General features: G+C 40.9%; 2 protein-coding genes across 6 annotated transcripts; both read left to right on the top strand.

The window, feature by feature from the left end:
* Positions 1 to 2,329: 2,329 nt before the first annotated feature.
* Positions 2,330 to 22,893, top strand: LOC106809220 (N-acetylglutamate synthase, mitochondrial-like). The gene is made up of 15 exons (XM_014812221.1): positions 2,330 to 2,348; positions 12,727 to 12,962; positions 13,255 to 13,390; positions 13,718 to 13,837; positions 14,198 to 14,311; positions 14,575 to 14,702; positions 14,941 to 15,000; positions 15,479 to 15,641; positions 16,201 to 16,281; positions 17,985 to 18,084; positions 19,146 to 19,239; positions 19,509 to 19,586; positions 20,047 to 20,131; positions 20,707 to 20,855; positions 21,293 to 22,893. The coding sequence occupies exons 2-15, from the start codon at positions 12,745 to 12,747 to the stop codon at positions 21,402 to 21,404; spliced, it is 1,638 nt and encodes a 545-aa protein (XP_014667707.1). The 5' UTR covers positions 2,330 to 2,348; positions 12,727 to 12,744; the 3' UTR covers positions 21,405 to 22,893.
* Positions 3,051 to 5,918, top strand: LOC106809221. Of its 5 annotated transcripts, none has more exons than XM_014812223.1 (2): positions 3,051 to 3,189; positions 4,328 to 5,918. In XM_014812223.1, exon 2 carries the CDS (start codon positions 4,374 to 4,376, stop codon positions 5,106 to 5,108), a length of 735 nt encoding a protein of 244 aa, XP_014667709.1. In that variant the 5' UTR covers positions 3,051 to 3,189; positions 4,328 to 4,373; the 3' UTR covers positions 5,109 to 5,918. The 5 variants fall into 5 exon arrangements, with proteins under 5 accessions (XP_014667709.1, XP_014667708.1, XP_014667713.1 ...); XM_014812222.1 differs by having other exon boundaries at positions 3,051 to 3,196; XM_014812227.1 differs by lacking the exon at positions 3,051 to 3,189 and adding an exon at positions 3,898 to 4,002.
* Positions 22,894 to 23,732: the final 839 nt, after the last annotated feature.

Genomic DNA, 23,732 nt, shown 5'->3' with positions numbered 1-23,732 from the left:
ATGTGCACTTGCCGCGCATGTGTACCTCACGCATGCATGCATTACGCTATATTTGCGTTTATTAAGCCCGGTGCACACGTGAGTTATTTTACTCAAGTAAAATGACGCCACGGGCGTCCGCAGAATGCAGTCATGCGGCATGAGTCAAATGTGTCTATATTCAGGCCGGTACGGGAGATTACGGTACGCATATATTTGCTATATATATGACTAATCGCGCGTCAATAACTCAATATTCACAGAGAGTATAGCTAAGACATGTGTCTATAGGTATCTAGAATATATTATGCAAATGATCTCCCGTACCGGCTTGAATCATATACTCTGTGAATATTGAGTTTATTGACGCACGATTAGTCAATATAGCAAATATATGCGCGCGGAAGTGAATTACAGATGATTAAATTTCTAAAATTCTAGATACTATAGACACATGTCTTAGCTATACTCTCTGTGAATATTGAGTTTATTGACGCGCGATTAGTCAATATATTAGCAAATATATGCGTACCGTAATTCTCCGTACCGGCTGAATATAGAAAACCCCGAGTCAAATTACTCAACGAAAATCCGCGCACAACGTGAGTAAAAATGACGATGCGTCAAATTACTCAACGAAAATCTGCCGCACACGTGAGTTAAATGCCTCATGCGTCATTTTACTTGAGTAAATAACTCACGTGTGCGCCCTACCCGACCAGGCTGTGCGACGGATTGTCTATTAACAATAGGTATTCTAACCCTAGCAATACCGTTCTTGTGAGCTAGTGTGCGCCGGGCTTTACGCTGTGACAACGCGAGGTCTCCAGAAGCACGTACGGTTATTATGGCTGAGAGTCTGAGAGGTCTTACTATGTCCCAGGGTACTGCCGGAACGTATCTGCGGTACGGTCCGGTATACCGGAAGGTTCCATGGTACTATCAAAGAGCGTATTAGAAGACCTTCTTAATACGCTCTTTGGTACTATCTAATATGCCGGACCGTAGCTCGCATACTCACTAACGAGTCTAGGGAGTCGCCTACGCCTATCCCCTAACCCTAACCCTAAACCTAACCCTAACCCTATAAACCATATCAGATAGTTTACCAGGTACGTTCCGGTATACCGACGCTACCAGGGTACGTTCCGAGCAGGGACCCTGGGGGACATAGACCATATGATCGTTATTATGAGTCATTATCCATTACGATATATGCTAAAAAAAAAACGCCAAACGTGCTATAGCGCTGACCTCGATCCGTCTCTCACCAAAGTCACACGTACGTGTGCACTCATCCTAGACTATATAGCTACCCCACGAGGACGAATATTCCGACTGAGCTGCAGGTGCACTGTAAAAGAAACCCTGTCCGAAATATTTAATAAATGCGCGACCTAGTTTGATTAATAGGTTTGATCTCCTTAAAAGCAAAAAAACTCCAGGGTAGCCCGGTGCGTCTGTATGGGTCTGCGTCGTGTATCGGTATGCGTCTGTGGGTCTGTACTGCCCCGCGGGCTGTATAGTTACTGTTCGTACAAGCTAGGTCTCCTATATATACAATACAAATTACAATGTTAATTATATATAATTCTCATATACAATTCGATATATGTTATAATCATAATATTATATAGAGATACTGATTTCTATGGTATATTAATTATCTGTATGAATACTCAGTGGCGTAGCTAGGATTTTTTCAGCGGGGGGGGGGGCACTGGGGGCCCATACCATTTTCGTGGGGGCACATATATAATTTTATTGAATGATGTGCGTTCGAACACCTTCTTTCACTTTGTATTATACCTGTTCTAACGGCATTGTTTTAATTCAATTTTTTATTTATCAAGCATAATTTTTAGTGGAGGGGCAACGGCTGGGGGGGTACAGAAAATTTTGTGGCGGGCACGTACGTCGCCCCCAGGCCCCCCCCCGTAGCTACGCCCCATGCTTATATACAATGTGAACGGGTATATATGCCGGGTATATATATGTGCCGGGTATATATATGTGAGGTATATATATACCGGGTATATATATATATACCCGGGTATATATACCCAATATGCCGGGTATATATATGTGAGTGCTGCTTGGATTTGGGCCAAGGACAACCTTGTTTGTGCGCCTTGTTTTACGTAATAGTTGTTGTTGAGCAATAATATAAGTATTGTCAGCGTAATAATATCATTTGCAATATTGCCTTGTTTTTTTCCAACAGCTTCCCTCGCTGGTATTCTTCACTGATCACTCGTTGATCTCTAACCAATCATCTAAGTAATCATTCGTAGATTTACTAACGAATTAAACCAGCAGGTGGCGCAGTTTGCAGCGTCGCCGCCAACTGGTACTTGTGTAGTGTATGCGTAAGTTTGTTTGTAACTGCGCTACTTTGCTCCAAGATCTCGGTTTTTTTTAGGTCACGGTGTTTTTATACCCTTTGAACATTATCTACACAGATCATTTAGTAAGTAGTAGTAGTAGTAATACTAGTATTACATATAGTTACAGTATTTATAGAATGTAAGAATATATTATATCCCCACATAAGGCTGCTGCAGTGCTGGTCCCGATATGGCGATAAGGTGCCTGGTTTTATTTTGCATCATTTTGCGCATGAGCTTGGGCCTTCTCTACACAATTTGTTTTGTCAGGACTTAGTTATACGATCTAGGTTCTCTTCCTTTTGATTGGCAAAATGGCTCTTATAACCCCAGTTTATAAAGGTGGTGGATCTTCCCTTGCGTCAAATTATCGCCCAACATCTTTGACTTCTCTTTGCTCTAAGGCATTTGAGCATATACCTACTCCTCTGTTATGAACCATTTCGATAGGCATGATATCCTGTCCCATCATCAACATGGGTTTTCTACCGTTACCCAGTTAATCAACGTTTTTCATGACTGGACATTAAGTCTTTCGTTGATTTATATGCTCTGGTGTGAGTGAACTGGAGGGTTGCCAGCCGCACGTCACCCTCGCATCGTAAATCGCATACGTATCGCTGGAATCATCATGACCGGTGCACGCAGAGGTCACCGCACCATGCATATATCTGCATTGTTGACGCGGGCACGCGCAGACGGCGCGCGAGGACGCAGCTTACTAGATTATTCGCATTTTGTGGCTCCGAAAAATTCCGGCATTGAAAGGATGTTCTGCACTGTTGTGAGTTGAGAGACGTATTCTGCGCAGCTTCCACCTCCAGTGAGTGGTAGGTTTTAAGTAGACTATCCCTAAGAGGTTAGGGGATGCGACTAAGAGTGTTATAGGGTTACGGGTGTACGCATGCATGCACGATGTGTATCGCGATCACGCTGTGGGACTATACCGACTTACCGTATACGGTACCGTACCCACATAATATCAGGAGTTAATATCAATACACGTCGCGATATTTCGGTCTTTCGATTTGTAACACATCAGCCCACCGTCATGGCAATCGTGTCGCATTGGATGGGTTGGGTGGTGTCCCCGGTAACACTGTAGTCAAGAATAGAACACTGTTGATTGTTTCGTATGTAAGGATCTTTGTGTGCGATTTCTTGTGACGAATGGTCGCCGTGATGATCATGGTGACTTCTAGTTCTACTTCTATACTTCTATACTGGTGACCGTGATGGAATGAATTCTGTCTAATACTAATAGTACCATTATGTTATAGATTGGTCACGATTGATAGACAGGAACACTAACTTGTTTACTCTGTCTCTCTTTTTGTAACTTCGTCTAACTGCAACCTCTGACTGTACTAATCTGTCTGCGAACTGCACGCTCTGGGAGGAGGGGGTGTGAATGTAGGTCGCACCCGCGCCCGTTTCGTTTAGCCAATGAAAAGCTAAAAAAATAACCGCGCCTCCATACTACTCCTCAGTCGACCCAGGACCTAATCTATTATGGCGAAGGCTATATAGCGAAGGCTATATCTATATAGCGAAGGCTATATGTTTATATACTCGCTTGTTCACTCGTTTGTGACTACAGCCACATTTTACTGCCTGTCACAGTATTGAATTCGATGTACGTGTTTATCATTGCAAGTACTGTACACGTGTACCCGCCGAAGACAAGTGCAAATATATATAGTCCAATTAACAGAGTACGTCTACACGCCCTATTATATATTCTCTTTGGTAAGAGAGAGTAAAAATGTACTCGCGCTTTCTCGTTTATAGTTGTCAAAAATAGAACTGTTTTGCTTCTCTCTGTTCCTTCTCCAGGAAAGACATTCCCTTGTGAATTGACGTTTTACATCAGATAATACAGCGTGCACATTTAATCTGCAATCACACGTGCATATTGTGAGTCGGTCAAATAATATACCAAGCATTCCCATTCGTTTCAGAGTTCACTGGCCGCACGGTACTAGAGTAAATGCACTCGCAAGTGAAATGGCCGCACGGCCAACAGCGCAAGTCGATATCGATGTGCCAGGAGCCGTTCGATTCACCGATGGTTCAACCAATAAAGGCAACACAACAATGCTGAGCTCTTCTCTTCCTTCCGACAGCCTTCGAATGCACGGCGGCGTCGCCAACAGCTTAACGGTAGTGCCGGGACGCAGGAGAAGATACAATACGTGTCCTTCCGAATGGTGGGTCACTCTGAAGGGAAGTGCCTGCTTGTGCTTCATAAAGGACGGCTCGTCGTTTGAGGGAAACTTGGTTACGGATAAAAATGACATGTTTGGCGTACAGGGAGTCTGCATGGAGACCCATAGGACTAATCATATTTCTCACTCTACGGAGGACAACAGCATGGCTGTAGAAGAAAAGGACAAGATCGCCTCTCTGATTAGGGAGGAAGACAGTGGCTTTGTTAGTGATGAAAACGACGGCGACAGTTTCGACATAGAGGTCATCGACCTTGACGAGAGGTCAAAGGCAATGGTTACTGGTGTAGTGAGGACGCACTTCACCAGCCCCTGTAGCATGGACTCTGACGTCTTCCATTTCACGACAGTGAAGCATATCGTGGGCCACAGCGCCGATGCTTACATCAGGAAAAACCTGTCACACAGATTTATGGGTAGCGAGTGTTTTGTGTGTATCGGACCAATGGAGGTTAGATACAAGCGCACTTCCGAGGACGAACTGTGTCGTACTCGGCCGCAGTACATATTTTGATGTCTAAAACACGGGTTGTAGTCATTTGACAAGGACTGTGAAGTTTGTGGTGTACAAATTTCGGTTCCTCTTATTATACTGGTCGGTCGGTTGTTGCGTTCGTTGAAAAGTCCCAAATTCGTCGTTAAATAGTATATAATGACAGGTGAGATAATAAGGGACATTTATCACACTGGTTCTGTAATTGTTCCTGATACCAACGACTTGTATGTAGCCAGGAATGACCAATGTGCATTTCAAAATCAACAGCACATCTCTTCTGATTCTCCAATACAGTTCCATTCCAAGTTGATTGTTCAGAAATGACATGAAAATCAGTCTTGTTTTAAATTTTAAATTGTCATCGACATTTTTATTAACTTTTAAAAAACCGTTTAAAAATTATCACAGAAATATGCTGCGCTAAAAGCCATTCTGAGAAATATTACATTGTGGAATGTACTTGATATAGATCTGATCTGCATGGTTTTTATATATGCATTGAGCCAAAGTTTTCCTACCATTTTTATACATAGGGTTACTACTGTATATTAAAGCCCAACTTTAAGCACTCATAAGGGGTGTTGTGTTTACAGTAGTTTGTTCTGTAGGCTTGCTTGCAAGGGACCAGAGGCAATACAAGTGCCCCTTTCCTTAAGGCATGGGTCAATGTAAGATTGTTAATTTGTGTATTCAAAAAAAAAGAAGTTATTTTCTGTATGTCATACAAAAGGCAGTAAAGTGCCCATGTATCTTGATTTATGCCATGTACATATATTTATGTATGTAAATTAAATCATAAAATAAACTTGACATCCTATAAATAATACTTATAATGAATGATTATGTCTTATATTGATCTTATTAAGAGTATATAAAAACAAATTTTGTTTTTAGTCGCTTCCAGTCCTATGTGGGTACAACGAGGCCAAATGGTACCAATTTGATTTTATGAAAATCATTTTTAGAACTAGCTGTCTAAATCTACACAAACAATCTGTGGTTGCTAAGATTTTTGTCCACAATCTGTTTGTGGTGGCTAAGAAATGTTTGTGTCCACAATCTGTTTGTGGTGGTTAAACAATTTTCGGTCCACAATCTGTTTGTGGTGGTTGAGAATTTTTGGGCCCACAATATGAAGCCAATTCAAATACTCCTCTACAACACACAGTCTTGATGCACGCTTACGACTGCACAAACTCATGAAATATATAGTGGATAACGTATTGCTTACAACCCTTGTTCTGACTCATCCTCTAGATGTCAGACAGACAACACTCAACCAATATAGTCAAATTTCCAACTTGATTCATTTCAGACATTGCAGTTAGTAGTGTAAAATCACTGAAAAATACAAAAACAATGAATAAGACTTCATTAAGACTTCAATAAGTAGACTCTAAAATATATAATTATCTTGTTTGCAAAAAGATCGCATCTGGGGAGTCAGTCACTGAGTTAGCAAAAGACAACTCTTATGGAAAAAATACTTTGGCTAGAAATTTAGAAAATCGACATATTTTCAAATAAACCTGAATAATGTGTCATGGCAACCCTCACCTAGTAAAATAACGCCAGTGCATTTCGAGACCCCCATCAAACTGGCTGTATGTGGGCACGGCTTTGAAGAGAAGGGATGGAAAACTTTGTGCATGGTAAACATGCGCAGCTAATAAATTCTCAAACAACACACAAAGTAAAACGGAAACTGAAAATACACTGTTTTGGAACCGCAAAACGATTTGGAACTAACTAACAGATATCTAAATCAAAAACTACAACAAAACATGCATGAACCCTCATACTCTTGCTATACGTCTAAAAGGCTATCTCCGTCGCCTATCAGGTCAAAGTAAGTAAAACTAGCAGATATATATGTGCAATCGGGCGTTAGAAACGTAAGTGCATGTGCACTTGCCGCATGTGTACCTCACGCATGCATGATTACGCTATATTTGCTTTATTAAGCCCGGCGCACACGTGAGTTATTTTACTCAAGTAAAATGACGGCCACCGGCGACGTCGCAGTAATGCGCAGTCAGTGCGCGGGCATGGAGTCAAATGTAGCTCTATATTGCAGGCCGGTACGGCGAGATTACGGTTACGCAGAGATATTTGGCTCAATTACTAATTGACTAATCGCGCGTCAAATAAACCTCAAATATTCACAGAGAGTATATGCTCAAGACATGTGTCTATGATGGGTATCTAGAGGCGCTTATCTATTGCAGAAATGATTCTCCACCGCGTGACCGGCTTGAATTCACTATACTCTGGTTTGAATATTGTGAGTTTGACTGTGACGCCCGCAGACCTACGATTAGTCATATAGCAAAGATATCGCGCGCATGGAAGGTGTAATTACAGATGAAATTAATTTCATACAATATTTATCTAGGATACCTATAGACCCTGCTCTTAGCGCTGACTACCTTCTCTTCGTCAATAATTGAGTTTTCATTGACGCCCGCGATTAGTCAATATAATTAGCCAAATATATGCGGTACCGATAATCTATCCGTACCGGCCTGAATATAGAAACTTCACCGAGTCAAATTACTCAACGAAGAATCCGCCCGACACCACGGCGAGTAAAATGAGCGATGCGTCAAACTACTCAACTCGGACAATCTGCCCTGCGAACACGTGTATATGCTCACAAATGCCTCATGCGTCATTTCTACGTTGCGTAAGAATAATGCTCACGTGTGCGCCTAGCCCGGACCAGGTGTGTGCTACGTTATTGTCTATACAATAGGCTATTCTAACCCTAGCAATACCGTTTCTTGGGCTAGTGTGCGCGCCTAGGAGCGCTTTACGCCTGTGACAACGCCGAGCGTCTTCCAGAAAGCAGTACCGGTTATTATGGCTGAGAGTCTGCAGAGGTCTTACTATGTCCCTACCACATGGGGTACTGCGCCCGGAACGTACTCTGCGGTTACGGTCCGGTATACCGGGAAGGGTTCCATTGTACTCTAACTCACAGGCGTATTAAGGAAGACCTTCTTAATACGCTTGGTACTATCTAATATGCCGGACCGTACTCGGCCCTACTGCGCACTAACGAGTTTCTAGGGTATGTCCGCCTACGCCTATCTCCCTAACCCTAACCGTAAATCCTAACTCCTAACGTTTATAACCATAATCAGATCAGTTACCAGGGTACGCTTTCGGTGCCTACCGGACCGTACCCAGGGTATCGTTCCGGCGAAGGACCCTGGCGGGACATAAGACCATTATTGATCGTTATTATGAGTCATTACCCATTGACGATATATGCTAAAAAAAAAAAAACGCAACGTGGCTATAGAACGCTGACCTCGTATCCGTCTCTCACCAAAGTCACACTATACGTGTGGCACTCATCTAGTACTAATAGCCACACTCAGAGGTGACGAAGTATTCCGACTGACGCCGCAGGTTGCACAGAATGTGAAAACAAACCCTCTCCGAATTATTTAATAAATCGCGCGTACCTAGTCTTGACTTAATTAGTTTTGATCTCATTAAGCGGAAAGAACTCCACGTGTAGCCCGGTTGCGTCTGTATGCGGTCTGCCTGCGTGCGTCGTATATCGGTATGCGGATCGTGCGTCCTGTACTGCGCCCCGCGGGCTGGTGCGTAAATTAAGCTAGCGGTCCTCCTATATATTTACAATATCGCAATTACAATGTTAATTTATATATAAATTCCTCATATACAGATTCCGATATCATGTTAATATATCATAATCATCTTATAGGATTAAATAGTATTATATTTGTGTTTTTTTATCAAGTTGCTATCTGGACCGTGGGGTGTGCCAGTGCAATACATTTCGTGAGGGGCACAATAGATATAATTTTATTGATGAATTGGTGGTTGAACCCTTCTCTCTCATGTGTTATGATATACTGTTCGTGGCTAACGGCATTGTTTTTAATTCAAATTTTTTTTATCAAGCATGAATTTTTAGTGGAGGGGCACCTGGGGGGGTACAGAAAATGTTTGTGGGGCGGCACTGTGCCCCCCAGGCCCCCCCCCCCTGTGCACGTAGCTACGCCGCCCATGTTATATTAATTAGTGGTAACGGTATACTATGCGGGTTTCTTATATATGTGAGGTATAATATATACCGGCGTTAACTATTATATATTACGGTATTACCCGCGCGTATATATACCCAATTTATGCGGCGGGTATATATGTGACGTGCCTGCTTGGATTTGGGGCCAAGGAAACCTTGTTTTGTGCGCTCTGTTTTCGTAATAGTTGTTGTTGAAGCAATAATATAAGTATTGCAGGTCAATAATATCATTCTGCAATATTGCCTTTGTATTTTTTCAACAGCCTTCCCTCCGCTGGTATTTCTTCACTGATCACTCGTTGATTCCTCTAACCAATCATCTAAGATTTAAGTTAATCATCGTAGATTTCACTAACGAATTAAACCAACGGTGGCCCAGTTTGCCAGGCGTCGCACGCCGCCAACTGTACTTGTGTTAGTGTTTGCGTAGCTGTTTCGTTACTGTAACCTCGCCCGCTACTTTTGCCTCAAGATCTCGGTTTTTTTTAGTCACCGGGTGTTTTTATACCCTTTTGACATTTCTACCACAGATCATTTAGTAGAGTATGAGTATAGGATATACATACATCATAGTACAGTTATTTTATTAGACATTCGTAAGAATATACTCGTCTCTTATTTGTTGGTCGTCTCATGCTTGTCGTCGCCCCTGCAATGTCATGCATAAGCATGTGGCCCCTTACATCCCAATTGTCCAGTCATTATATATCTAGCCTGTCCTGATTTGGGTAAGTGCTCAAAACTCAAGTTATAAAGGGGCCTCCCGGTCCTGAATGGGAGAGCCAAATATCTTGTCTTCTCGTTGCTAAATTAATTGACTTTTGAGCTTATACCTACTCTCTTGTTTATGAAACCATTTCGATAGGCATATATCTCTGTCCCATCATCACATGGGTTTTTCCGTACCTTACCTAGCAGTTAAGCTCACGTTTTCATGACTGGCACATTAAGTCTTGAACAAATTCTCAGCAGGTTGATGCAGTTTTCCTACGATTTTAGTAATGCCTTGATAGGGTCACTCATGACTTTTAAATTTTCAAACTTGTCACTTTGGTTTCGCTATACACTACCCGTTAAAATGGATTCTCTGAATTTTTTTAGTGCATTGACGTATCTTCACTATTGAAAGGAGCATGAATGTGCTTTCCACTGACGTGCAAGGAGTACAGTGGCTGCTGATAACCGTTTTGACCCTCAAGAGGAGGGTTAAACATGGATTCCTGAACTGCCTCAATGATGTCACAGTCATGGCACATTCATAATCTGGAAACCAAATATTCCTCGATAGCCTAACGGCTACAGCACAGGATTACGGCTCAAAGGTCTTTGGATCGAATCCCATCAGATTTTTTATTATTTACCTGTTTTCTGTATATTTCTATCTTTATCCATTTAACTATTTCTTTCTAATTAAGGGGAAATATTTACATGATTTATTTACAACAATTTCATAACAACAAATAATTTTTACAACAATTAAATTATTATTTTTTAAATAGGGTTAGGGTTAGGGTCACAATGCCCCATAAAACAGGAGTTTCAGGCACGCAATTTGTATCAACCAATGGGATTTGGGAGGTATGCAGAATGCAGAAGGTTGCTGAAATTATGTGTATGCAACTGCGTATCTGCATATCTGCGCCTAACAAAGGTGTCACTACGCACGACTTCAATGTTACGTTTATAACTGTAGCAACAGACCTCAGATGAGCCCAGACACTCTGTGGCTCTTGTTGAAGGATAGATCTCAAATTGTCTGTGTAAACGGCAGCATGTCGGATGTGGCCGCTGTCACATCGGGTATACCCCAAGGTTCTGTGCTTTGTCCATTGCTGTTCTTATCCTTTATAAATGATTTGTTGGCCGAAACTGACCCTTCTACTTCTATTCGTCTCTTTGCTGACGACGCTGTACTGTACCGCACCATCTACAATAAGAGTGACCAGTTAGCCCTCCAGAGGGTCCTTACTCGTACTGAGAAGTGGGCAACATCATGGGGTATGTCATTCAATGCAGAAAAATGTAAAATTCTTCGCATTACTCGCTCCAAATTACCCTTGACTTTTACTTACTTGCTGTATCATAAATATCGATCTCTTACCCCTACTTACAAGTATTTGGGTGTTATTATTAGTAACGATCTTCACTGGAATGGCCACATTGACTATATTTGTAAGAAAGCGTCCCGCTCTTTTGGCATGTTACGGCGTAATCTTAGTTTGCTGACTCTAAAACTCGGTCCCTAGCTTTTAAAACTATGGTTCTGTCCATATTAGAATATGCCTCGCCAGGCTGGTGCCCCTATAGACTTCAGAACTGCTCTAAATTGGACACCATTCAGCATAAAGCTGCGAGATGGGTTTCCAGAAACTATGATGATCTAGTGCTGATGTTGTTTTGGCTCGCCTTGAATGGCCTCCTCTTCGTGTTCGCTTTCTTCATTCAAAACTCCTAACTTTCTATAAAATTTATCACGGTGAGATGAAAATTGGCATTCCCTCTTGCTTAATGAAGCCTGTTCGCTGCACTCGCTCATCTGAGCGTGATCACTGTTTTCGGCATGTACAAACTTCTAAGGATCCTTTTAAGTTTACCTTCTTTGTTTCTGTGATTCCGTATTGGAATTCACTGCCTTCATCCTTAGTAAATAGCAAATTTACAACCTTTTCTGCTGCGATCCGCAGTGTGGATCTACCGACTTGATCTACTTCTCTCTCCATCTTCGTTATAGTTCCCAGGACTTTTGAGGTTATGAGGTTATTAATGAACTCTGACATTGTGTACTGTAGTGTAGTGTAGTCTAGACTACAGTGCCTACATGGCATGGCAAACTCACTAAGAGTAAGAGTAAGACTGATGTTATTATGTATATTATAATGTGAACTTATACTTATACTAGTATACTCGTATATACTCACGTTCATGACATGCACGCATGCACACACTACACAGTCGCATATATTCAACATATTTATCAAGCTGCTAATTGTTACGTTGTATGATTTGCCTATGTCCCATGCATAAGTTATATTTAATTCTTAAGAAAAACGTTGAAATTTAGTGCTAGTTCAGTAACACATCTACACTACAGTACACATGTCCTCACATCAAGTGATCCTGATCAGACGGATTTGTTCCAAACAAACGCGCCTTTAGTATGTATGCCAGTATGCCAGTATTTGTGCTTCACGAACACACGAATAACCCAGGATATATGCCAGCGTACTGACATGTACACGCTAACTTGCTGGCTTGCAGCTGCTCGCTCGTAGCAGCCGCTCGTTGCTGCTGCTCGCTCACATGTACACGCTTGCTGGCTTGCTGCCCACTCGCTCGTAGCAGCCGCTCGTTGCTGCTGCTCGCTCACATGTACACGCTCGCTGGCTCGCTGCGCTGGCTGGCTGGCTCGCTGACTTGACGCGCTAATATCGATTGCGCGAAAACACGAACACACGCACACAAACACACGCACACGAGACCGAAAACATAACCTCCTCCCCAACTCTGTTGGGCGGAGGTAATGATATACTATTTAGTCTATTAATGCTTTGGTTATATTTTTGGTTCGAACAGGCGGTGCGTGATCTGCAGATGCATGTAAGTGTACAAGAAAACGGCAAAAACCAACATTACAGAGCAAGCATGGAAAAATTGGCTGGACAAGCATTGCCTTTCATCAGCCCTTTCAAACAGGGTCGAGTTTGGTGTTCTTCCTTCAGTAGCCATAATAGGATTTTTCAGATGGGCGTTCTTAAAAAGCTGAGAGATTCTTCCAGGGCATCTCGGCCAAAGTTAAAAACCACAGGGAGGTAAGAGAATGCTAGGGTATGATTTGTGAAAAATGCCGTTTTATATCGTAGGCCTATATCTTATATAAAGTGTTTTTCTTGCGATTATCGTTTCTGTGGTTCCTGTCAAATAAGAAAACGATGAGGAAGTATAAATAATTTGTCATTTTCATATTTTCATGTGCATGGAAAGTTCTTGTAATAGTGATGTGTTTTGAGAATATGCCATTGGTCTATGTTATGCAGCACTTATACTCTATAGTTGATGTCCCTGCATTTTTTGCCAGTTGTATCTGCTTCTGTTTTGATTTAGTGCTTCTACGAACTTAAACTTGAGCATGAGGTCATTTGAGATTGGTCTGCAGCGACGCATGTACCTGGCGAACCCCACAAACTATCAGCCCATGCATGGCGATAACATGCATGACTTGAAGAGATTTCTCGATACCGTATGTGTATAAATGTCATGTTGATATGTAATATCGGCAGTGAATAATGACAAATTTGTCATTATACTACCCCGGTGATATGTAGTACATCCAAAACGCATTCATGATGTTTATTATAGATGAAACAAATTACATACAACTCTTTTAACTATATGAACTTTAGTGTACACATTCTTAATGATAGTTTTCTTGAGATGTAATACAATATAGATTTGTTTAGGTTATTTAATACGCATGAACGATTGTTAAAATTAATTATACGTAGCTACAGAAGAAACTAAAGATCGTAACTTTCGAATCTGACACACTATAAAAATGGAATTTCAGGTTGGGGAAGACCCGAAGGAGGTGCGATACTGGATGAAGCATTTCCAGTGCTCTAAGGATCCTCTGTCGCCATTCTGCGTAGTAATGATTGAAGAAGAAGTTTTCAAAAGGCCAGATAAGGTACGGGTGCTTTGTAGATCATTAAAGGAACAAACTGTTCTGAGCTGTGAAGTGCAGACAAACACGAGTATATCCAACTACTGTGGCGAGTTAAGTCTGTTATATGTTGGCAACATCGAGCTGGTAATTGTGCTTTAAGCTAGTTGCTGTTGTGTTCTGATTAATTGGTGTGAACTGTGATAATACATTGTGAACTCGTAGTCAGAAGGTAGCTTGTTTGTGTGTGCATGGCCTTGCTTCATTGTAGCAGACATGATTTAGGGAACAGCAACTCAAATTAACCAGTGGGCAGTGTTATTATAAATAACGTTAAAGTAATACTAATATTGTAGTAATACTTCAAACTCCTGTTTTTTGCAGCTCAGTGACCTATGCTCAAGTTTAAGTTTCTTGCAACGTAATAAGATGAAACCAGTAATAATTCATGGAAAGAGAATTTCACACGGGGAAGATATATCGTATGAACATTCCCAGGTGAGGATATGGCATTAGGCATATAGCCGTACATTTACATGCAAACCTATTTTGCTCTCAGTTTATTACATATGCAGTGAACCTATTTCATGACAAGTTAGTTTTGCTTAATTGTGAATTAACCCATTTACTTAAATACTTTTAAAATTACATTCATACTCTTAATGTAATTTTTAGGTACATCAACATGTGATATTTGCAAATGGTTTAACTTTTTTTCTGGATGCTTATTTGAATCATAAATTTTCAAATTAATTTTCAAGAAAACTAGGAGGAAATTTATCTCTGATACAATGATGCTAGTCAATGGGTTAGAGTGTCATGGAACAATGGCAAGGCCCCTGTTCAGTGGAAACAGGATGTTGCTGGCAGAGAAACCGCACCAGAACAGGTACCAAAAGGTGTTTTCTCTTTGGTAGGGACGGATGTGTGCTACCACGGGCCCATGTTACCTAAGCATTTGTTGACTACTATGATATTCTAAACATCAGTACATATCACAGATACACTGTCTTTTCTAATGCTACTGTTATGTCACAGGAGAGTTATTTATGATTACAGTTAGTTGGTTGAAATACTCCTAGAGCAATCTGTTTTATTAGTTAAAAACTTTTTTGATAATATTCTAGGTTTGGCATGCTTGGGGAACTGAAAGGCGTGAATGTAGATCCAATTATATGGTGTCTCAGGTAAGATGATGATGACGTCCTACCTGTCTTCTCATTATAGCTTAATTTATGCATTATAATAGTTCCACCTGAATCCTAAACGAATAGGTAAGCATTTGAAAGGGTTTTGTAAGGTTTTTAAGAGGAAAACTTAATGCTAGCTTTGTCCATCAAGCGGCGCACGTAATAAACAGTATTAAATGAATTAATTTTAATAGTTAAATAGTTCCACGTAAGTCCTATACGAATAGGTAAGCATGTGCTGGAGTTACATAAGGTTTTTAAGAGGAAAACTTTATGCTCGCTTTGTACGTCGAGCAGCGCACGTAATAAACAGTGTTAAAAAAATAACTTTTTAATAGTTAAATAGTTCCACGTAAGTCCTATACGAATAGGTAAGCATGTGCTGGAGTTACATGAGGTTTTTAAGAGGAATATTTGATGATCACCGTACATCGAGCGGCGCACGTAATAAACGTGTGATCTGCTGCGATCGCAGGTCTGACCACATACCGGTGCTGTATAGCATCGGTGAGACAGAAGAGGGCCAGCTGCTAGACTTGGACGTTCTCAGGACGACGCAACAAATCTCGATCGCGCTGCAGCCGAGGAAAGTGCTGATGCTTAACGCAGCCGGCGGCATAACCACCTCGGATCACCGTGTAGGTGTCGCGCGAGTGCAGCTACCACTGCGTCGGTCGCACAACGCGTAGGGTTCATCTCTCCGAATTCCCGCCCTCAAAACCAAATCTCACGTTAAACCGTTGAATCCGTTTAAAACGTAATATGTGTAATATATATCATGCGAGACAATTTTAAATTGGCGAAGCTTGTAACGCTTTCGTCTAGATTCTCGAAACCTTCCACAGTCAACTCTCCAAATTCTGAACGAATCTCGTGTTAAATCGGACGGTTTTTGTCCCAGTGCCACCTGAAACATGTATGATACCCCCCTCCCCCTCATAAATCGAACTTTACAGGAAACCGAGAGAAATGGATGGTCTTGAGGGTGGTCGGTACAGGCAGAGAGTCATCTGTACTCTGCTTTCCCTAGTTGTCCCGTGTTGATGTCGCTGTTAGATCCTGTTAGTCGGTTTTCCGTATGGTGTATCGTGAAAACAGTGAATTAACAATATGCAGCACAATAACGATAAACAGTGAGTTTCTTTTCTGCTTAGTGACATGCGCTACAGTGGTGGTCGCACTATCCTTGAATTACAGGTTATTAGTCAAGTGAACATGCCCAGTGATTTAGACCAGATGCTACCGCTCGAAGGATCTACGGAGGATGTGAAGGAATGGGTACGTGCATTTTTACGTACAGCAGAGAGAGGGTGAGAGAGAGAGAGAGTGTGAGAGAGAGAGAGAGGAAAATGTTTGCTGAAATGATGTGTACGCAACTGCGTATCTGCATATCTGCGCCTAACAAAGGTGTCACTACGCACGACTTAAATGTTACGTTTATAACCGACGTCAGATGAGCCCAGACGCTCTGCGGCTCTTGTTGTAACTATTCACAGTAAGGCGTGTGTTTGTCGCATGCAACAAATCTTCACGTGCCTAGGGCATTTGTAAAGGGGGGCTTATGTCGGGCTTGCAAGCCGACTCGACTGGAAGCAACTGGATTTCGAGCAACTGGAAGCGATCGGCAGCGACTAGTTGCGTCCAGTTGCCCACTGTTCTATTCCGAGCAACTAGTGGCGGCCAGTCGCAGGCAGTCGCGTCGCAGTCGACCGACCTAAGCACTGCAGTCGCAGTGAATTGCAGCCAGTTGCTTCCAGTCGAGTCGGCTCGCAAGCCTGACATAAGCCCCTCTTAAGCGGGCAGCACACTTCACCATTTTCGTTGCTCGTACAGGCAATTTTCGTGGTCGCCACAAAAATGGCCAAGTGTGCGGGGGCCGGCAGCGACCACTCACCACGGAAATTTAGTGGTGACCACGAGTTGCCGAGAATCAAACCGGTTTGATTTCTCACCACGAAAATTGCTCGTGGTGGCAACTTGTGGTAAAGTGTGCTGTGACGCGGCAACGGCCACAAAAATTGCCGACCACGAAAATTGCCTGTACGAGCAACGAAAATGGTGAAGTGTGCTGCCCGCTTAAGAGGGGCTTATGTCGGGCTTGCGAGCCGACTCGACTAGAAGCAACTGGCTGCAAAAATTGCCGACCACGAAAATTGCCTGTACGAGCAACGAAAATGGTGAAGTGTGCTGATAGCTTTAAGAGAATGGGTCTTGCTAGTCGTGAAGCAGCATGCATTCAACGTGGAAGCAACAAGCGTGGCTGGTGGTAATGTGGTGTGTAGATAAGTTTGTATTATGATCTAGCATTTTTTCAACAGCATTTTGAAATCGGTGGTGTCCTTAACATTTTATGCAGTTTCTATGTACTGAAGTTGGGGTATTTCCACACCTGTTTTTATTGATTTATGGACAAAGCTACACGGTCGTTATAAGAATCACGTATACACATATCTGTATTAGTTTCATATAGTTCTCATGTTACTTATATACTAATATATACAATACTTATATTCTATACTATATCAGGGTGCGAAATTAATGGGAGTCCGGAGTCAAATACTCCCTGATTTACTGCCGGACTCCCTGATTTGACATATGCAGGAGTCCGTGTGACTCCCTGAAAATTCTGCCATACTAACTAGTTCATTCCAGAGCACGGCCTCATGGAATTACCGTATTTTTTCAGCCAATGTCCAAAGAAAATTTGGCAGACGTGCAACCGTGTGAATCTTCAAAATAAGCACATGCGTTATTGTTAATATCTTTAATTTTGAACTAGACTCCATCATTTTGCCGCGGACTCCCTCTTTTTGAGGGCAGGGAGTCCAACGTTCAAAAGTTAATTTCTACCCCTGCTATATATAGTCTATATATTATCTATATTTGTACTATATATTATCTCTTACTATATAATTATTATATTCTGATATATTTACTTATACATTCAGTATGTCTATAGTATTGTATTTGTTTCTGTTTAGTTGTATTCCATCTCAATTCTGTTGGATCACCTGCCTGATAAAAGTTCTGTAGTAATCACTTCAGCAGATAGGGTGCTCCAAGAACTCTTCACTCACCGTGGTTTGTTATATACTTATATATAGGTAATAGTAGCTGCGTTCACACGAGATTCACTGCCTCGCTGGTTCCGTACTTATCTGGTGCTGAATTCGGCTGAAATACCGTGCTAACACAACCCGCAGCGTTCACACGAGAATCGAGGCTTAGCTGGCTAGGTATAATATAGACTGGTACCCAGTCGACAGTTCCACACGCTACCCTAACGTCGTGCAGCGAACGGGTAGCAGTCTAGGTTCACACGACAATCAATACTCGGCCAGCGTGGTGCCGAATGTTTTAGCGCGGAATGTGATTCCGCGCCGAATAAGCCGCGTATTTCAGTACGGTGCCGAATAAGCCGCGTATAAGTCTTGAATATTTTTAGCGTGTGAACGCTCAATACGGAACAGAAATCCTCGTGTGAACGCAGCTATTGTCGCGTGAAGGCACAGAAACGCTCACTTTAAAAAATCAATACACTGAAATACATTGTGTAAAAATATGCTGAAATATAAACCTGTTAAGTGGTTTGGACCTACTGATGCATAGTTGCAGTATGGGGCATTATTTATATTCTGCTACAATTAAACCTGTATCATGCCACCTCAGACAGCCTAACTACACTTCGTGATCATGATCTCTTTTCTCTAATGCGACTGACCCCTGAATGTCAAATAAGCAAACAACAACACTATTTTTTGGCTTTGAAAGTATTCTATTCCTGCTCATTGGCAAAGCACATGTATGTATGGAACTGCCAGTGTTTGCTAGAAGTGTGTGAAATCATTTCGTTCATGTTATGTGAATACCACAATTGTAATAAATCATTCTACAGGCAATATCCTGTGATTTTAAGTGAGAGCTGAAATACACTATGCCTTTCAGCCTTTCAAGATATATGTAATTAAGACTTATTTTTTACAACTAGATTCCAAATGTAATTTCAGAATTTATCTGAATTTCACACTTTTGTAGTCATAAAAGACTGTAAGTATGATATAAGTTAATAATTGGTGCTAATGATTGCATACTTTATCAAATTAGGAAATCTGTTTTATTATTATTGCGCGTTATGGTTACAGGTTCAGGAACGATGTTCAAAAACACTGAAAGAATCATTCAGTATGACAACCTTGACGATGTTGACATCGGAAAACTCTCCCACCTATTTGCCAGGTTAGTGCAATTTAACTTGTCTTTTTCAAAACCTCGAATATTGAGAGACATTGTTTGGATTCTGGCAAAACGTAGGTATTTCTATTCACTGGCTGTATTACAAGAGCAGTGTCCCATTACATAGTACACACTGAATAGGGTAAATATTTAAGGATACAAACAATGAGTACTACACTTCACTTCTGAGCTAAAATCTCACTTCAATGTTGAGAAATTGTAATGTGACAAATGCAACTGTCACATATTGATGCCGCCTTTATTACTTGCAGGGCGTTTAATCGGGAACTCAAACCAGACTATTTTAAAGAGATAAAAGGCAGACTGGAAACACTTTACCTTTCCGAGGGGTAAGTGTCACCATTTGTATGCTCTTATATATAGTGACAAACAAGCCTGTGGCACTAATTGTATATTAGTTTGATTCCTTCTTCTTGATTTAACCACTAATCCTATATAATAAATTCTGTACTGAGCAGCATCGGTAGGTCACCTTTTCTGGCACCGTTTAAAATTCTCATATGATTCATTTGTGTCACACTATACTAGAAGTACTGCTGCAAGCAATATTTTGAGCGATTTCCAAACTAACTAGATAGCTAACAGTAACAGTTATCAGAATTCGGTTATGCAGAACCATATATGGAACCATATCTGTTCTCAAGCTGTGGAACACAAGGACAGGTGTAAAAAATGACACCTAACCACACTATGAACGTGGAATGTAGTCACAGATACCTTTAAAACTCTGCTTGAAATGTGTGCACAGAAAGAAGACCTTTTATGATTTCTTGCTGGTGGTTCTTCCAGATACAACGCTGCTGCCATTGTTACGAAAGAGGACGGTTTTGGTGTGCCATACATGGACAAGTTTGCTGTCACTGCTCAAAATCAGGTATTAAAATCTTTTTTTATTGTCTGTACAAACCGTGATTTGCTTGGATGTGATAGAAATTTGGTTCTGAGTTTCAACAATAATATTTTTGTTGTTGTGTAATCCTAAACAATGCATATGATATAGAACATAACATAAGGTTAAGTCTTACTTTCTGATATACAGTTGAGTTTATTTTGATTTTGGTGACAGTGAATCTAACTCTGTAATTGAATATCACTGCTCTGCATATTATGCTATATCATTACAGTGATTTGGTCTTTTGCCAGTTTTATTTCTAGTTTGTCAATATCTGTTGCAGTCAAATATAGGTTCTTATTATTCTCCTTCTCCTTCTACTCCTTCTCCTCCTCCTCCTCCTCCTCCTTCTTCTTCTCCTTCTTCTTCTCCTCCATCTTCTTCTCCTCCTTCTTATTCTTCTTCTTCTTCTTCTTCTTCTTCTTCTTCTTCTTCTTCTTCTCCTCCTACCAAATCCCAACTACCCAACACCACTAGCTTAACCACTAGACCACCGAGGCGCCAATCGGTATCCACAATCGGTATCCACACTTATCGGTCATTCGTGCGTTTAACAGGGTCAGGGCACTGCCGAGATGCTGTGGGAGTGTGTTAGGAGAGACTATCACACTCTCTGCTGGCGTTCACGTCATGTGAATAACATCAACCCATGGTACTTCAAGCGCAGCGAGGGAAGTTGGAGCAATGGCAAATGGATCGTGTTCTGGTAAGCGGATGGTTGTACACGATTATCAACACTATTTGACTATATTGTAAGCATGCAGACAACACAGCTTTTTATGCACCCTTTCCCCCCGAAGTGGTTAGTATAAAATTTTGATATTTTCAATTTTGCGAGAAAGTATAAATCGGCATTAGGTAATTTTTTTCGTGAATGTGTATTAGAAAAATCGAATTTTTTGTGATTTATAATTACGATAAGTACAATGGCTCTCGCCCCTCTCTCATACACACAAGGCGTACAGTTTGTATACTTTTTTCAAGATGGATACTTGTCAATGGCCACTGATTTGAACTGAAAACATTACTTGGCTTCGTTAATTCTGGATACATGCTCGTTCTGGGTACATTCGTGCAGTCTCATTGAGCGTGTACTTCAATGCTTGATAACTGAACTTGCTACTGGGGGATTTCCTGTTTCAGGTATGGACTTGCCGATCCAAAGCTGTCCTATGAGCTAGTGGAGCATGCTCTGTCTTTCCCGGAGTCATTTAGTGACGCCCCGAAGAAGTGGCTGGTTGAGGACCATGAGTGAAGAAGAAGTGAACATTAATACCCTGCATTTCAGATCATGCAGATATAAACGTAGAACAAAGCCTGTGTGTATAAGAGCATGGTTACACTGAAATCTGTAATTAATCACTAATTAACAGACTTAGGCGGGTTTGTGGTCAATATTGTTATTATTATTATTTCCACTACTATTGTTATTATTATTATACTTTTGACCCTTGTGTACGTTGATTGCTTATATAGAATATAATATTTTTGTGATAATTGCGTGTTTTAGGCGTCCAGTTTTCCATCTGAATAACAGGTCTATATTTCGTATTTAGGATTAATATTCAACATTCCAAACATGATGCCAAGGGTAACGAATGTTATTGGTATTTAGGTTGCCATGTATTACATTAGTTGTAGATACAGATTTTAAAATAGACTTTAATTATAGCGACTCGACTATTCTTACTTACATGCATAATTGAATAGAATCTATTACACGCATAGTACGTTTAATATGTGCTGTATTGAGTATGTATCTTATAGCATATCGGATCCATGATCATCGATTTTTTGTTATTTAGGAGGTCATAATTCTCAACAAACATGTCTTTTAATGTTTTTTTGCTAAATGCATACCTTTTTACTGTCGTAATGTAAATCGGTAAGCTACTCAAATAGACATGAAATGCTGCAGTAGGGTGGCAATTTCTACTAAATGCAAATGCTTAGAAATATCGACAATCAGACCCGATATAAAGTATTGAAGGAAATTACTGAAACCACGGTGTGTCAGATGAAATATGTAAGAATCTTAAATTGTATTATTCGAGCGAGTTTTTCGTTATGGACTGGCATAGCTAAACACTGTATATATACATGAGTTGGTATTAAAATTGTATACATCCTTGCTAGTATTCGTGAGCTTTGATTTTGTATGATAATATTGTCGTCATGTGGGATTTTGTAGTTTCCGGTGAGATTAATCAGCTTGTGTGATGCATTTGCTAGTACATTACTTTACTTTGTCTTTTGTACATTTTCTCGGGGAGAAATTGCCGTCTTCGTTTCACGTGACCCAGTAAATTCACGTTTATATCGTGTATTATCGGCTTTTATTCGAATGTGTTTTCCACGTAATACTTGTGAACGTGTACTAGCTATATATAGGTGTGCATTATGCCTTTTACACCTATATAAATAAGAAGTGCCGAAGAGAAATATGATATTTCTTTTGTACGTGCATTTATAAACGTTATCAGTAATGGTATCAAAGTAGTTATTGTCGTTGGTTGGATAGTATTCATAATATTACATGAGAGATTCATACATATTCTTCCAAGTCGGTCAGATTATCCGGTATCGTTGTTATTATTCTAACTGTCGCTGAAGCACATATCGTGTATGAGTTACGTTCTAAAATCTAAACCAACACTTTTGTGTCATCGGCATATAATGTGTTTTTGAGAGATTGTAAGGATTGGTTGGTAAAAAATAAAAATGAAAACTAGTAGATGCGAAAACCTGACTGTATATCTAGTCTCGGTTTATTGATACGTAATTGGGTTTTAGGTCTGAAATACATAAATAATGATGTTACCCAAACCACGATTATTAAATCTGCTTAATGTAGTTTTAGATTTATAAGCAAGTCAGTTGGTATAATTGCAGGGAAACGAGTGTTTTCGGGACGTGGGTTTGGACCATAGAAACCTATAGAGACACTATAGTGTCTAACTAGTGTATTATTTCTATGGATTGCACCATATTTATTAGCTCAGCTGACGAAGTCAGATGCAGCTTGTAGAATCGCATGAGCGTCTGTCCGTCCGTCAACAGTTGGGCACAAATCTTAACCGCTCGACGTATGGTTTTGACATTCGGGACATCGGGGGGGATCGCGAAAAGGACTCAGGATGTCGAATTTAGGGGGTCAAAGGTCAAGATGCGTTAATGGAGGGAGAATATTTCCCCCTTAACTTAAGGTATAGGAGGAAATGCGGAATTGCGGCACAAATCTCAACGGCTCGACCTACGCTCTTAATATTCGATGTATAGCTAGTGTGATGGGGAGGAAACCCATCACCAGCGCGAAATTGGCGGTCACAGGTCAAAGGGCAGTAGGGGAAAGGTCAGACATCAGACATTTTCTGAGGACATGGTCTAACGGACCGAGTGCAAAACTGTTTTGTTTCAGCGCTGACCTACTATTTTTATCACTTTATTGAAAGGACCATGAAATGTAGCCTACTTTCCGCTGACGTGCGAGGAGTAAGTGTCTGATAACCTTTTGCCCCTCAAGAGGAGGCTTAAACATGGATTTGTTGACTGTTAACAAAGGACTGAACTGCTTTTGCTATTA

The sequence above is a fragment of the Priapulus caudatus genome, unplaced genomic scaffold (genome assembly GCF_000485595.1).
Source record: "Priapulus caudatus unplaced genomic scaffold, Priapulus_caudatus-5.0.1 Scaffold338, whole genome shotgun sequence".
Taxonomy (NCBI): Eukaryota; Metazoa; Priapulida; class Priapulimorpha; order Priapulimorphida; family Priapulidae; genus Priapulus; species Priapulus caudatus.
Note: the sequence above shows the minus strand (reverse complement) of the source record. Positions and strands in the feature narration are given on the sequence as shown.